We start from the raw sequence: 13,681 nt of genomic DNA, 5'->3' as shown, positions 1-13,681 counted from the left end.
TGCTCACCTCCAGGCCCGGAAGGTGCTTTTCTCAGAGTTTCTCTCTGCTGTCTTGTCAAGGTTTGACATGACAGCCATGCTAGTTTCCTAAAATTAATCTGTCAGTTTCCATCTTTTTTATTCTCTGAGATCAGAACATAAACAGAGCAAAGGAGTTGTTGTACCTTTAGAAACCTAAAAGATTATCTGCAAAACTATCTGGCAGCCTCTTTATTGGGGCAAATCTTTTGAATACTTGAAACTGTTTTCCCATGAATTTTGACCTATTCAAGTGTTTTGGTTTTCTAGAATTCATTCTATTATTTTGTTTTATTTTGTTTTATTTGTTTTTATTTGTTTTATTTTATTTGTTTTATTTATTTTGTTTTATTTGTTTTGTCTATTATTTGCATCTCTTTCACAGGCTGTGTGTCGGCATAAAGTTCTGCAATTAGAAAGCATCCTTTTATAATTCAGTTTTCAGGTCGTAACGACACGTCTTCGTCACAGGCACTGTAGGTCTTCCTGTTTCAGGTGCCTCCGGATATCCTCCCCGCTGTTTCTCGTACCTTCTCCTCCTCTTCTTCTGCATTAAACCAGTTTTGAGATTCAGTTGATAAATGTTGCCACTTTTCTTTTCTAAGTTATTAATGTCTTGGGGAAGCAGAGATATTAAGCAAAGGCCCAATGTGGGAGGAGACAGAGCATTTGTGAGGAGCTGGAATGGGGCCAAGTACTGGGACCCAGGGGTGAGCGGACTGGCCATGAGCTGAGCTTGGAGAGGCCACTCCTTGGGGTTGAGGCTGTTGAGCATTTCAGGTAGAAGAGCCGCTCCTGTGATCATCCTAGAGGAGTCAAGACTTCAATGGAGAGAGGGGTGGTTATACGTGGATATTTCAGCCTCGAAGCTGGGCTCATCAAGAGCTGAGTTCCCATAAGCAGTGAGGGCTGGGGGGTCAGTATGTGGGTTGAGAAAGCTGTCAGGAGCCACGGCCTGCCTGGGTTCCTACATCTCGCTCCCTCTGCACTGCTCACCACCGCATCCCATGCGCCTGCTGGGGCCGACACTCACAGATAGTCCTTGAGGAGGACGGGTTGTCTGGTCCTGGTACCAACCAGGTTAGACCCTGATACCAAGTCTGAGGCCTTGGGACCTGAGCACAGAGAAAGGTGAGGGAGAGGCAGAGCCCCGGCCTTGGGTGAGGAGGAAGCTCGCTGCTAGTCACCCTGTCCCCACAGGTCCCTGCTCAGCAGCGTCCACTTTCTGCTTCTGATACTCTTGAAGGTGCCCCTGCTGCTGAGCATGCTCAGTGCCATCCTCTGGGTGAACAGGCCTCAGAGGACAATCTGTGGGGAAACAGAGTCAGCCTGACCAGGACCACCCACCTTGCGCGCCGATATCCTGCCCAGAGACCCAGCCACACAAAACTAAGACGGAACTTCTGAGCCTGAACCTTGGAATGTCTTTTCACCTTGCCAAAGACTTCTAAAAAAAGCATTAAAACTTTTAAATGAAATGTATCACAGGCACAAAAGTGTGCAGATGACATACATGTGCCCTGTGCTTGGCTGGGGAGAGCCAGGAGGGGCCTCCACAGGGGCACCCAGAATTCTAATCTCCCAGCAGAGGTGCCAGCTGCAGCACGTCAGGCAGGGACTCCAAGGTAAGGGGCCTGCTTTCTCGTGGCCTCGCCTTCCTGAGGACCTCCCAGGTGTGGCTTCTCAACTCCAGGTTAGTATCTTCATTCATTCACCAAATAAGCACTCATAGCCTACTAAGGGCCAGGCTTGTTCCAGGTGCGGGGCTAGAGCAATTCAGAAGACATGGGCTTTATGTCCTAATGGGTGGTTTCAGAGAATAAACAAATAATATCAGTTTATAATAAGCATCATGGAGAAAAACAGACCAGAGTTCAGGGGTGACAGAAGACAGGAACAGCTTCTCAGACGAGAGCCTCAGGCAGGCAAGGGAAGGAGGGTGGAAGGTCTGGACAAAGGCAAAGGCCTGGGTCAAGACAGAGCGCAGGGCAGCTGAGGACCTGCAGGAGGCAGGGCTGCAGGAGGGAGGGCGGCAGGAGCCCAGGGGGTCAGCTAGAGGTGGACAGCAAGGGAAGCCCTGGAGCTGCATCCGCTGAGCAGTGGGGCCAGTCAAGGATTTAAGCAGAAGAGTTCCAGGATCAGATTGGAGGATGAGTCAGGGCATTAGGTTGAGGATTGGTTCATGGATGACCTTTGACCCATGCTAACTCACCCAAACAGTCCCCACCTGAAGTGAGATCCTGTGCATGCAGGAGCAGGGCAGTGGTTAGCATTCACACCTGGGCCCTGTGGTTCCCTGGGCAGCCACCTCCTACACGCCCTAGTGTCCCTAAATCTCTGCACCAAGCATTCTTAAGCTCATTCCTTGGATGATACATCCTTAGAGGATCTGCTTTATTTCTCCTTCTGTGATTTCTGTTCTTGCAAATCACCCTCCTCCTGCCCCAAATAGGAGCCCAAACCTCAGCCTGAATCTGTCTCACTGAAGACAGTATCTTTTTTCCAAAGGGCTGGAAACTTTCCTTCAGTCTCAGCCCTCCGTCTGGAGGATCTGGAGGGGTCAGTGACATGGCCTGATGTTCAAGAACAGAAGCATTTCTGTTTCCAAACTTCATGGGTAAAAATGAAGGCACCCACCGGGGCACACTTGGAGCAGTTCTTCAAGCTACCAACAGATGGCAATAGCGGTCAATCGCAGAACTTCATTACTGACATTTTAAAGGACTTCTCTCTTCTGGCAGGATTGCTTTTGCTACTGGGTCCCTCCTGGCTGATTTAAATATCCCCCGTCTACAGCAAGTGTTAGAAGTAGACCCATTGAATCCTGATGGCCTTTCCAAGCTGAGTCCAAACTGGTCTGTGGCCCCAGCCCAATACCATTCATCAGCCTGAGCGAGCCCATTAGGAATTACCTTGGCTCTTGGGGCCAACCAGACATGCACTCAACATTCTGGGGGCCAGAGTCGAAGGTGCAACCAGGGATCTGGACCCCAATAGGCAGCTCAGACCGGAGTAAGTCAAGGCCCTAAAGACCTGTGCCCAGGAAAGAGGAGAGAACCAGGATGAATGACAAGGATGCATTCGATTCCAGCCCAAGGCTTCAGCTTTATTGAGAAGCAGAAGCCACACCACGTGGCTCTTCTGAATTTCTTATATTGTTGGAAAATCCAATCCGGAGCAATTTCCCTGCATGTTAGACAAGATCTCAACCCGGAAAAGTGTTCTTGACTCTGATTGAGGAAGAATTCACAAGTAAATTGAGCAAGGACAAGCCCCCAGTAGGCAGAAGGACACACCCAGGGAGGGAATGTGGGTATACAACCCAGGTGAGCAGCATGGTGGGGTCAGGTCGGGTGATCTGATAGCTGAAGTTTAAGCAGGGGGTGGAATAGTCATCAGGATAGGTGGGTTTTCTTGGAACAGGGAGGGGATTTCCAGGAAATAGGCTGACACCCTCTTTTTGCCCTTAGATGGTCTGCCTCGGGAATGTGATGGTGCCAAGAGGTGTGACTTTCAGTATGCTAGTGAGCGTGTAATGCATTTGGAGGTGAAGCCAGGGTCAGCTACTCCTCCCTGCTGGAACCAGCCAGTTTTGGCAAGTCTGGTGTCTATACCTTTTCCCCCTACATCCCTGGAGAAGAGTTTACAAGGAATGTTTAGAATATAACAAGCATCTAGCCAAATGAAAACACTGGCCAAAGTGCCCAGCCCCCTCCCTGCCCCTGTCTGGCTACCTACTGTAGCACTTACTCCCTGGAAGAGGTAGAGACACCCAGTGCCCCCGATGCCCCCTACTGGACATGTCCAGCTAGCTTGGAACTTGGTGTGGTGACAACTGCCAGTTTCCTCTTACCGCCCACGGACGCAGGAAGCAGCTCTTTGAAGGACTATGATCAATGTTAGGAAAGGTCTGAGGAAAGGCAGCTGTGGGGATGAGAAACAAGGAGACGGAGGTGCAGAGGCCAAGAGAGACGAGCAGAGATGGGGCAGGGGGTGACGGGGAAGGTCTGTCCTGCGTGTGCTCAGAGAGGTCTGAGTTTGGCCCTGAACTACCATCCCCTGAACAGCCTAAAAATTAGTCTTAAACATTATCTCTTAGTGGAACTATCCACCCAAAAACAGGGCTGTATTGACAGAAATGTTTATTCTGTGTATTTATACATGTGTTTTACCCCTATTAAAACACCAATCAATTAGAATTTTAATCCATAATCCAATAATCGTTTCTCTGCCCAATTAATTATATACTTTACGGCCATCTATGTATCCAAAAGCTTATTTGTGAACTTCACGAATTTAAAATACACCGTAATTTTTGCAACCCTACTATGGCACCCCTCTTTTGTTAAGATGTTGAGAGCTTCAAACAATAAAAGTGTCCCAGGCCCTCTGGACCTCAAATGATTCCAGCCCAAGGGCAGGCAGTAACATTGGGCTTTGACTTTATCTTTGCATAATTATTTTTTCCCTCGCAAAAGAGAGGCCCAGGCCCCTCTGTGGATTGTCCCCACGCTGTTCGGTGCTCGGCTCGCTGACCTCTTAGACTTTTCCCTCTACGCTTTTCTATAGCAGTGTAACTCCAGGGGGAAAATTATGGGGCAAAATACCTTTGGAACCGATATCAGTCAAAGGGAAAAACCCGTTTATTTCTTACAAGCAGACATTCGTGTCTCTCTCGACCTGGCTGCAGAAGAAGAGACCCCACCCAACCTTTCAGGTCCAGATAAGCCCTCACTTGCCCTTGTTATTACCTATTAATATGGAGATGGATGCACTAAGGCCAGGAGAGAGATTCTGGAAATATTTCAATTTTACCCACAAGCAGCCCTTTGAAACACAAACATTTCATCGACTCTGGGAAATGTCTGTGGAAATGACTGGGACGCTGCAGGTCAGATGAGGTCAAGCTGGAGAGATTTTGGGTCTTCCTACATTGTGACCTCACATCGATCTTCCTGAATTAGGTCTGTATGTGAGGGCTTGAGAATTACAGAATTAAATCCCCACAGGGTCGAATACACATGTACTTTAGTCAGGGTTCTCTAGAAAAACTGGACCTATAGGAGATATCCGTATATGAAGAGATTTATTATAAGGACGGGGCTTGTACCCTTACGGAGGTTGAGCAGTACCACCATCTGCTGTCTGGAAGCTGGAGACCCAAGGAAGCTGGTGGTGTAATTCATTCCAAGTTCAAAGGTCTGAGAACCAGGAGTGCCGAGGGCAGGGAAAGATCTATCCCAGGGGAAGCGATCAGGCAGGCTGGTGGCAAATCCCTCCTTCCCCCGCTTGTCATTCTAATTTTATTTATGCCCTCAATGGATTTGATGATACCCACCAACATGGAGGAGGGCAACCTGCTTTACTGAGGCCACTGTTGCGAGGCTAACCTCACCCAGAAATACCCTTCCAGACACACCCAGAAATAACATTTAATCTAGGCACCTCGTGAACCAGTCAAGAGGACATAAAATTAACCACCCCAACACATGCTCAAATCTAAGGTAAGTGTGCATTCCTACATTGCTTTCGTTTTTGCACTGTCCACCTGCTGGATCTTCCCACCTCTCAGCACAGCCAGGAGCTGGCAGAAACTGCTTAGTTAGCTCATGGAGTGTTTGCTGAGAAGGAGGATGCCCTGGGGAAGTGAGAGGGGAGGGAGGGAGTGGTGGGCAGAGAAGGCGCAGGAAATGGTGACTCCCTGGTTGAGTTTCTCAATTTGGGTTACCATGGCCACCGGCCTCCTAACACACTCTCTTGTTCTGTTTCCTGTATCTGATGACTGTGCTTCTCTCCCTTCTGCTGGCTCTTGGCTACTCGCTCCACTTCACAGTCCAGGTATAGTGAAAAGACACTTGGGCAGTCATGCCAGACAAATCTGGGTTCCGATCCTGACACCGTCACCTATATGTTTCTGGTCAGTGTGTTTACTCTCTGATCTGCTGGCAAGGTCGTTGGGAGGGAGGCTCCACTGATATATGGAAACTCTTCGCTGTGTGAAAAGAGACCAATAAAGAATAACCACCACCACCACCCTAGATATTGAGCAAAATTTCAGAGGGATAGCTTTCATGTTTTGGTTTTTGGTTTGTAAATTATTTTATTGAGGTATAACATACAAGCAGGAAAACCACATAAATACACAGCTCAGCGAAATTTTAAGAAGTAAAAAATCTTGGCCTAGCCCCCGCCAGATCATATACTCACACCCTTGTGTAGGCCCTTTCCACAGTGAATCAGGGTGGATCTGTGTGGCTCAAAGATATGATAGAATCAATGGTATATGACTTCCAGGGATTGATCCTAACATATATTGTTCCTTGATCTCTCTTGGACCACTCACTCCGGGGGAAGCTAGTCGCCATGTCATGAAGACACTCAAGCAGGTCTGTTCAGCAAGGAGCGGAGGCCTCCCGACAACAGCCAGGTGAGGACCCCGTCTTGGATACAGGTCCTCCAGCCCAGTCCAGCCTTCAGATGAGTGCGTCTTGACTACAACTTCATGAAAGAGACGCCCTGAGCCAGAACCACCCAGATCAGCCACTGTCAGCTTCATGACTCAGAAGTGTGAGATAATAAAATGTTTGTTGTTCACAGACGCTAAGTTTTAGGAGAATTTGTTATGCATTCATAGATATCTAATACAGTTGGACCACACTTGCCTAGGGCCAGTCTCTGCAGCCAATTTAATCCTTGTTCCTCCAATCACTCATTCGGCAAATATTCATCATAAGCCAACCATTTGTCACGTATTACAGCTGCGGGCTGGGTTGTTTGATGATAAAACAAAAACAGACCCCAAATGCAGCTTTGATATAAGCTATATTCCAGTGGGGGAGATGGATGGAAAAAGTGAGCATAATAGCAATGTTTGCTGAGCTCTGGAGGAAATAAACAGGGATCAGTGATCAAGACAAGCAGGGTGACCCCTAGGAAGGGCGATCAGGGAGGACTTTCTCAGGAGGTGACATCCAAAGTGAAACCTAAAGGCTAAGAAGCAGCAAGCGATGAGAAGAGCTGGGGGCAGGGCTCTAGGGAGAGGGAGAAGCAGGGGCTAAGGGCCTGGGAAGCGACAGGCACTGTGGTTGGAGCAGAGGGCCACACTGGGGTGGGAGGAGCAAGGTACCTGCAGAGCCAAGCAGCGGTCGGGTCAGCACAGGCGGGTGGGTCAAGCAAGGAGAGCGGGTTTCGTTTGAAGGGTATGAGGTGAGGAGCGGATGGATGGCCGCTGGCTTTCGGTGAGTGTCTTGCTGGAGAGTGGAGAGGAAGGGGCATGGGGTGGGGGAGAAGAGGGACCTCAGTGCAGTGGTTGGTGGCGGAGGGCGTAACATCAGGGGAAGGAAGCAAGACAGACAAAGGGAGGAATCTGCAGTTCCAGGGTTGGGGTGCACAACCTTGGGAATATCATTGCATTTGATAATGATAAGATAGCGACAAACAGGAACAGATCTGAGGAACAGATCTGGGGAGACGGTGTTTTTGGGGAAATCAATAGACCTGCATGACAAGGCTGAGGAACTGGTGTAACCCTGGAGAGCTGGTGAATGGGCCTTGCACCAGGACCCGCCTGCCTCCCATTTCCAGAGTGAACGGAACCTAGGCCATCACGTCCTGAGGGCCAGCCACCTGGGTCGGGACAGGTCTACCTGCCACTTTCTGGACCATTCCCCAGCTGCACCTCAGAAGGTCCCTGCACATCACTATGAACCCAAAAGCACCCCAGCATGCCTCGGCCAGCCTGCTGTCTTGCAGCACTGCCGCCCTGCAGTGCCAGGAAGGGGAGGCCTGGTCTCAGCCTCATCAGCCCAGCTCCGCCCTCAGTGTCCTCACACCTCTGAGGCTTCCCGCCATTCTCAGCACTCTGCCCGCAGCCTCACAGCTGACTGGACTCCCAGCGGACGGAGCGAGGTGCTCAGAGGGCCCGTGGCGGCTCCTCCACGGCTGCGTCCAGGAAACCCAAGGAGGGAGGCCACGGCCTGCGGGATCAGAGTGCCAACGTGTGCGGCCCGGAGAAGAGTGGGGGAGCCCTGCAGGGGCAGAGCTGCAGGCTCGCGGAGGGACTCAATACCTCTGTGTCACCACCAAGGCCAGAGACAATGCGTGGGTCTGGCCTCCACCCCCGGGATTGCCCAGCTTAGGAAGTGACAGACTGCAGGGGTGGGGACACACCAGGGAGGAAATGCCCCAGCTTGGCTCTGCTGTGTGGGGGTGCATGGGCCCTGATGAGGAGCAGCTGTGGGCTGTGGGGAGAGGCCGCATCCTCCCCCAAGGGGTCCCCGGCTCATCCAGTCATTGGCCGAGAGTTGCTGAGGGTCCGGGTCCCGGGGCTCTGCACCAGCCTAGGCTGCTTCTCTCCTGAGCCCCCTGCACCCCAACAGGCTCGAGCACCAGAACTGAGCGAGGCTGGACGAGGAAGCAGAGAGGCCAGGAAGGCAGAAGTGGGACCCGGAGATCTGACCTTCTCCAGAGAGAAGGTGACTTGGCTCTGTGTCGCCACCTGGGTCCTGGCCTTGCTGCAGGTGACATCTGTGCTGGAGAAATGACCCCGAGGGATGGGCCTGTGTGGCTGCCCCCAGCTCTGCTGTTCCTCCATGTCCCAGGTCAGCAGGGCTCGGCCTGGGAGGGGGAAGCTCTGCCCTGGATGGAGGGTGGGAGGGAGGAGCAGCCGGAGGGGAGGGCAGGGGGACGTGGGGGGAGAAGGCAGAGCAGAGAAGGTTCTAGGAGCGGCCAGTGCCAGCCTCAGCAGTGACCGTGAGGATTCAGCCTGTATAGCAGTGGTGTCCTCCCTGTAGCAGACGGACTGGGCCACAGAGAGGGGCCACCTGTGACTGTCATTCCCTTAACATCACAGTCAGAAATGGTGTCTCAGTGCACCACACACACACACACACACACACACACACACAAACACACACACACACACACACACACCACCCTGGGTGTCTCTGGTCTCCGTGGACTCCCTGCCCCGTCCCAGCTCTGTGAGGGAGGATCTACACCCCCCCACACCTCACCTGGGCCTGAGGTCTGAGAAGGGGTCTGTCTCCTGCCAAGGCTTCCTCCAGACCCCGAGGACCTGTGAGGCAGCCCTACCCCAGACGCCCCTGCCCCAGGCCCATGTGTGAGGACCTGGCACTTGGCTGTGTTTTCCAGGCTGTTGGTCTCTGAGTGGCCCCGAGTCCGTGATGGGCACCGTCGGGGGATCCCTGAGTGTGCAGTGTCAGTATGGGGAGAACTTCACAGAAAATAACAAATACTGGTGTAGGAAATCATGCTTGTCACCGTGGAAGATTGTGGAGACCACAGGGTCAGAGAGAGCAGGGCGGAGCAGCCGTGTGTCCATCAGGGACCATCCTGCAGACCTCACCTTCACAGTGACCATGGAGAGCCTCACGGAGGGGGATGCAGGCACCTACTGGTGTGGGATCGACACACCATGGCTTGACGGATTTATGCAAGACCCCACCTTCCAGGTTGTGGTGTCTGTGATGCCAGGTGAGCCCCCACCCCCAGCACCAGGGCTGCCTGAGCCTGGGCCTGGTCACCATGACCCTCAGGAAAGACATGGGACATGGGATACAAGAGCCGGGTGAGGATGGGGGCTCAGAGCCTAGAGACCCCAGGCGGGTGCCTGCATGCATGTGAGTGCATGAGCTTTCTGTGTTCATGTGGTTACGTCTGTGTGCAGTAGTGCGTGTGCTGTGTTGTCTGCACATGCATGCATGCGTGTGTGCACCTGTGGCTGTCCTAGACCACCACCCCAATTGGCCACACTTTGCCAAACTCTCAGGCCTGAGCTTTCATGGTGGAGGGTGGGAACAGCTCTGAGTTACCTTCCTGTCCTGACAAGAGCCCTGTCCTCTCTGGAGGGGGCCTGTGTCCCTCCTGGACCTCCTCCTTCCTCCCTGGGTGCATGGGGCCATGAGGGCATCTGCTCCTCTCACTCCCAGGCTGCCCAGAACCCCAGGGCCCTACAAGGACTGACTTCACTGTGTCCTAGAGGATTCCTGGGTCACCAGCCTCATGGCTGCAGAGGAGGAGCCCCAGACCCCTGTGGGGGACTCCAGTCTAGCACTTTGTCCCCCCAGGAGTGAACCTAGAGACACCCTGAAACTGCTCCCTTCGACACAGGAGAAGGATGAGGCAATGGTTTCCCATGTGTCGTGGCCCCAAATATACCTCCATAGTTTGCAAATATTCTCCTCTGGGACAGCCCTGCTCTTGTTTCCTCAGACCCACACCAAGGTCATCGCTCTGTGTGGTCGCATTTGCATCCTACGTCTTGATCTGACATTGTCTCTGGTTCCCCTGAACTCCTTGCTGCTGATCTCAGCTTCCCCATCATGCAGGGCGCTTCCCTATATGCCCTCTGCGTGTTTCTGGTCGAGAATGAGGACCTGAAAACCCGCCACTCCCGCTGCTGTGAGAAGGCCTCGGTCTGGTTGCCTTCAGGACAGGCACTCTCTGTGGGCCCACCTGGTGTGCATCTCTCCAGATGTTTCTTTCTGGTCATTGCTCCCTCAGAGAGGACTGTACAGTGGCCACCCAGGGCCCTGGCCTGGCTGACAGCTTGGGGCTGGTGCACTGACTGCTGTGGGGCCCAGCCCTCAGTGAAGACGTGCTGAGCATCCCTGCCTCACAGGCCTCACTCCCACCACCAGCTGTGCCCAAGGGCCCTGACACCCCACATTCCAATCAGTCTCTAAGAATGGATGTCACCCCACCCCTGCAAGGGTGGACGAAGAGGAGAGAGAGGTGGCTGGGAATGGGGGACCTGGAGACAAGTGCTCTTTCCATGCCCCTCCAAGTCCCCTGGTGAGCAGGCGACCTGCATCTGAGGGTACCCCCTGGCTACAGGACAACTGGAGGGTACTGGAGAGGGGGACCTGGGACCTGGTCAGACTGGGTGTGGCCATGGGTGGATGTTGACCCAGGACTTGTGTCTAGATGGCCAGAGTGACCTCGACTGTGTGAGTCAGAGCCACGCAGGTGACAGAGACCCAGGGGGGCAACCCTAGGCCTCATGTGTGCTTTTTCCTCAGCCCTGACTACAGCCCCCAGCCCCATGAGGACCACAGGCAGCCTGGGTCATTCCACATTCCAGCCAGCACCCACCTGGAGCACTGTGACCTGGCAGGAGGCCCCTGACCCCAGCCAACACCCTGGGTAAGGGGCCAGCATCTAGACTTCAACACCCGTATGATTTTTCTTCTAAGTGACATTGGGAGTGTGGGTTGTGGATATGTGTCCCTTTGCACAGATCTCTCATTTTTACCAATTCCACACCTAATTGTGAAGGCCCTACTAAGTACCAGGCTTTCCTCTTTGCTCTGGGGAGCCACACAGATACAGTCTGCTCTGACGAATTGTGTTCTATGAGGTGGATGCACACAATGAATAAGTCAATGCATGTCATATAAATATGCCAGGAGGTCATGGTGAATGCTTGGAGAAAACATACCCCTGGGATTTGGGGACAGTGCGATGGGAGGGTGCTGGGGATTGCTATTTAGTACATGATGATGGGAGGCCTGGCTGATTAGAGGGCATCTGAGTAGAGACCTGCAGGGTCAGGGGGCTGGGCATCCGCAGGAATGGGGCCCCAGGTAGAGGAAAGAGTGTGTGCCCTGGTGAGGACCCCAGCCCTAGTCAGGGCAAAAGCAGATGCTCTGGTGGTTGGTGGCTGTGTTCTCTCTCCCTGCCTCCCCAAGCCCAGGTCAGAGGCACCTCTGAGGGAGGTAGAGTTGAGAGTGGCCATTCATTCATTCTGTCAACTACCACTGAATTCTTATCAGTGCTGACATTTTGCAGACACTGGCCAGGCACCAAGTACGTGCTATGAATAAACAGACAGTCTCCACCCTGTGGTATGTGCAGCCTACCAGGAGGCAGATACCAAATGTCCATGTTCCTGATTCCTATACCACAGATGGGGTAACTCCCAAATGTGAAGGGCTGAGGTAGAAACCCTTCTCCTGGGCCCAGGTCCCGCCTGATCAACCCGTGCATCATTGTCTAACCATCTACTTCCTTATGTCCACGGTCCTAAGTGTCAAGAGCAATTGTTAGCTAGAGAGTCAGGGGCAGGGTTCCTCTGAGTTGGGCTGCTCCGTCCAGGGTTGGTCTCTACGTGGATATTGTGCTCAGGACCTGGGCACATGGTACAGGGCACCAGGGCCTCCCACTGAAGATGCAGCTCACTCTCATCACCATGTCCCCCACAGGTCTCTGCTCAGCAGCTTCCACTCGCTGCTCCTGGTCTTCCTGAAGCTGCCCCTGCTCCTGAGCATGCTCAGTGCTGTCCTCTGGGTGAACAGGCCTCAGAGGGGCTCCAGGGGGAGGCAGAGTCCACTTGGTGTTGAGAGCCGGTAACACCTGTGGGCCGTCAGTGCCCCATCCAGGAACACAGACCTTCTGGCGGATGGGAATGACCTACTGACCAATAAACCCAATCATTGTCCATGTTTCTATCAGAATACCATGTAAACATCTTCATAACGTTTTTCTTGCAATGTATCAGACACAAAAAAGAATGGTCCTAATAAACCTATACCAGAAATACTCTTCAAAACTTGTGTGCCCACCTTGCAGGGTAAGTGACAGACACCATTAATACACCTGAAGTCCCGAGCAATCCCTCTACAGGAACCAGCTCCAAATTTTACATTCATCTCCATTTTCTTCATGGTTCTGCCATGTATAGGCACATGTATTTTCAAAGTATATACATATATTTTTAACAGTCCTCAAGGTTATTTTTATTTTTTTCCTGCTTCATTGAGATATTATTGACATTTATTGTATAAACTTAAGGCATACAGCAGAGATTGCAAAATAATTACAATGATAGAATTAGCTAAATCTCTGTCACATCTCATAATTACCATTTCTTTTTTGTGGTGACCACATTTAAGATCTATTCTCTTAGCAACTTTCAAGTATATAATACAGTATTATTAACTATAATTGCCATCCTGTCCATTAGATCACCAGAATTTACTCACCTTATAATTGGAAGTTTGTAACCCTTTGACCAATATATCCCCATTTCCCTCACCCCTCTGCCCAGCCCCTGATAACCACAACTCAACTGTTTCTATGAGTTTGGCATTTGAGATTCCACATATAAAAGATATCATACACAATTTGTCTTTCTCAGTCTGAATTATTTCACTTAATATAATGCTTTCAGGTTCATCCATGTCGTAAAAATGTCATTCTTTGTCATGGCTGAATAATATTCCATTATATATATGTACCACATCTTCTCAGTCTATTCATTTCTTGATGGACACTTAGGTCATTTCCATATATTTGCTGCAGTGAACACAGGTGTGCAGATATTTTGGGGAGATCCTTTCTTTTCCTTTAATATATATGTAGAAGTGGGATTGCTGGGTCATATGGTAGTTCTATTGTTAACTTTCTAAGGAACTTCAATACTGTTTTTCCAGAGTGGCCGCACCAATTTCATTCCCACCAGTAGCGCACCAGGGTTCCCTTTTCTCCACGTTTTTGCCAACACTTGTTGTCTCTTGTCTTTTTGATGATAGCCATTCTCACGGGTGTGAGGTGATACCTCACTGAGGTTTTGATTTGCATTTCCCTGATGATTACTGGAATTGAGCACTTTTTCATGTACCTGTTGGCTATTTGCATGTCT

At 51.4% G+C, this 13,681-nt stretch overlaps 1 protein-coding gene across 4 annotated transcripts; it reads left to right on the top strand.

The window, feature by feature from the left end:
* Positions 1-1,371: 1,371 nt before the first annotated feature.
* On the top strand, positions 1,372-12,577 carry LOC140849197 (CMRF35-like molecule 6). Of its 4 annotated transcripts, none has more exons than XM_073235887.1 (7): positions 1,372-1,711; positions 2,527-6,445; positions 7,603-8,118; positions 8,397-8,618; positions 9,172-9,513; positions 11,061-11,184; positions 12,243-12,577. In XM_073235887.1, exons 3-7 carry the CDS (start codon positions 8,115-8,117, stop codon positions 12,388-12,390), a joined length of 840 nt encoding a protein of 279 aa, XP_073091988.1. In that variant the 5' UTR covers positions 1,372-1,711; positions 2,527-6,445; positions 7,603-8,114; the 3' UTR covers positions 12,391-12,577. The 4 variants fall into 4 exon arrangements, with proteins under 4 accessions (XP_073091988.1, XP_073091987.1, XP_073091986.1 ...); XM_073235886.1 differs by having other exon boundaries at positions 1,372-3,344; positions 3,489-6,445; XM_073235885.1 differs by having other exon boundaries at positions 1,372-6,445.
* Positions 12,578-13,681: the final 1,104 nt, after the last annotated feature.

The sequence above is a fragment of the Manis javanica genome, chromosome 4 (genome assembly GCF_040802235.1).
Source record: "Manis javanica isolate MJ-LG chromosome 4, MJ_LKY, whole genome shotgun sequence".
In the NCBI taxonomy this organism is placed as follows: Eukaryota; Metazoa; Chordata; class Mammalia; order Pholidota; family Manidae; genus Manis; species Manis javanica.
The sequence above is the reverse complement of the archived record's forward strand: the minus strand, read 5'-3'. Positions and strand labels throughout refer to the sequence as shown.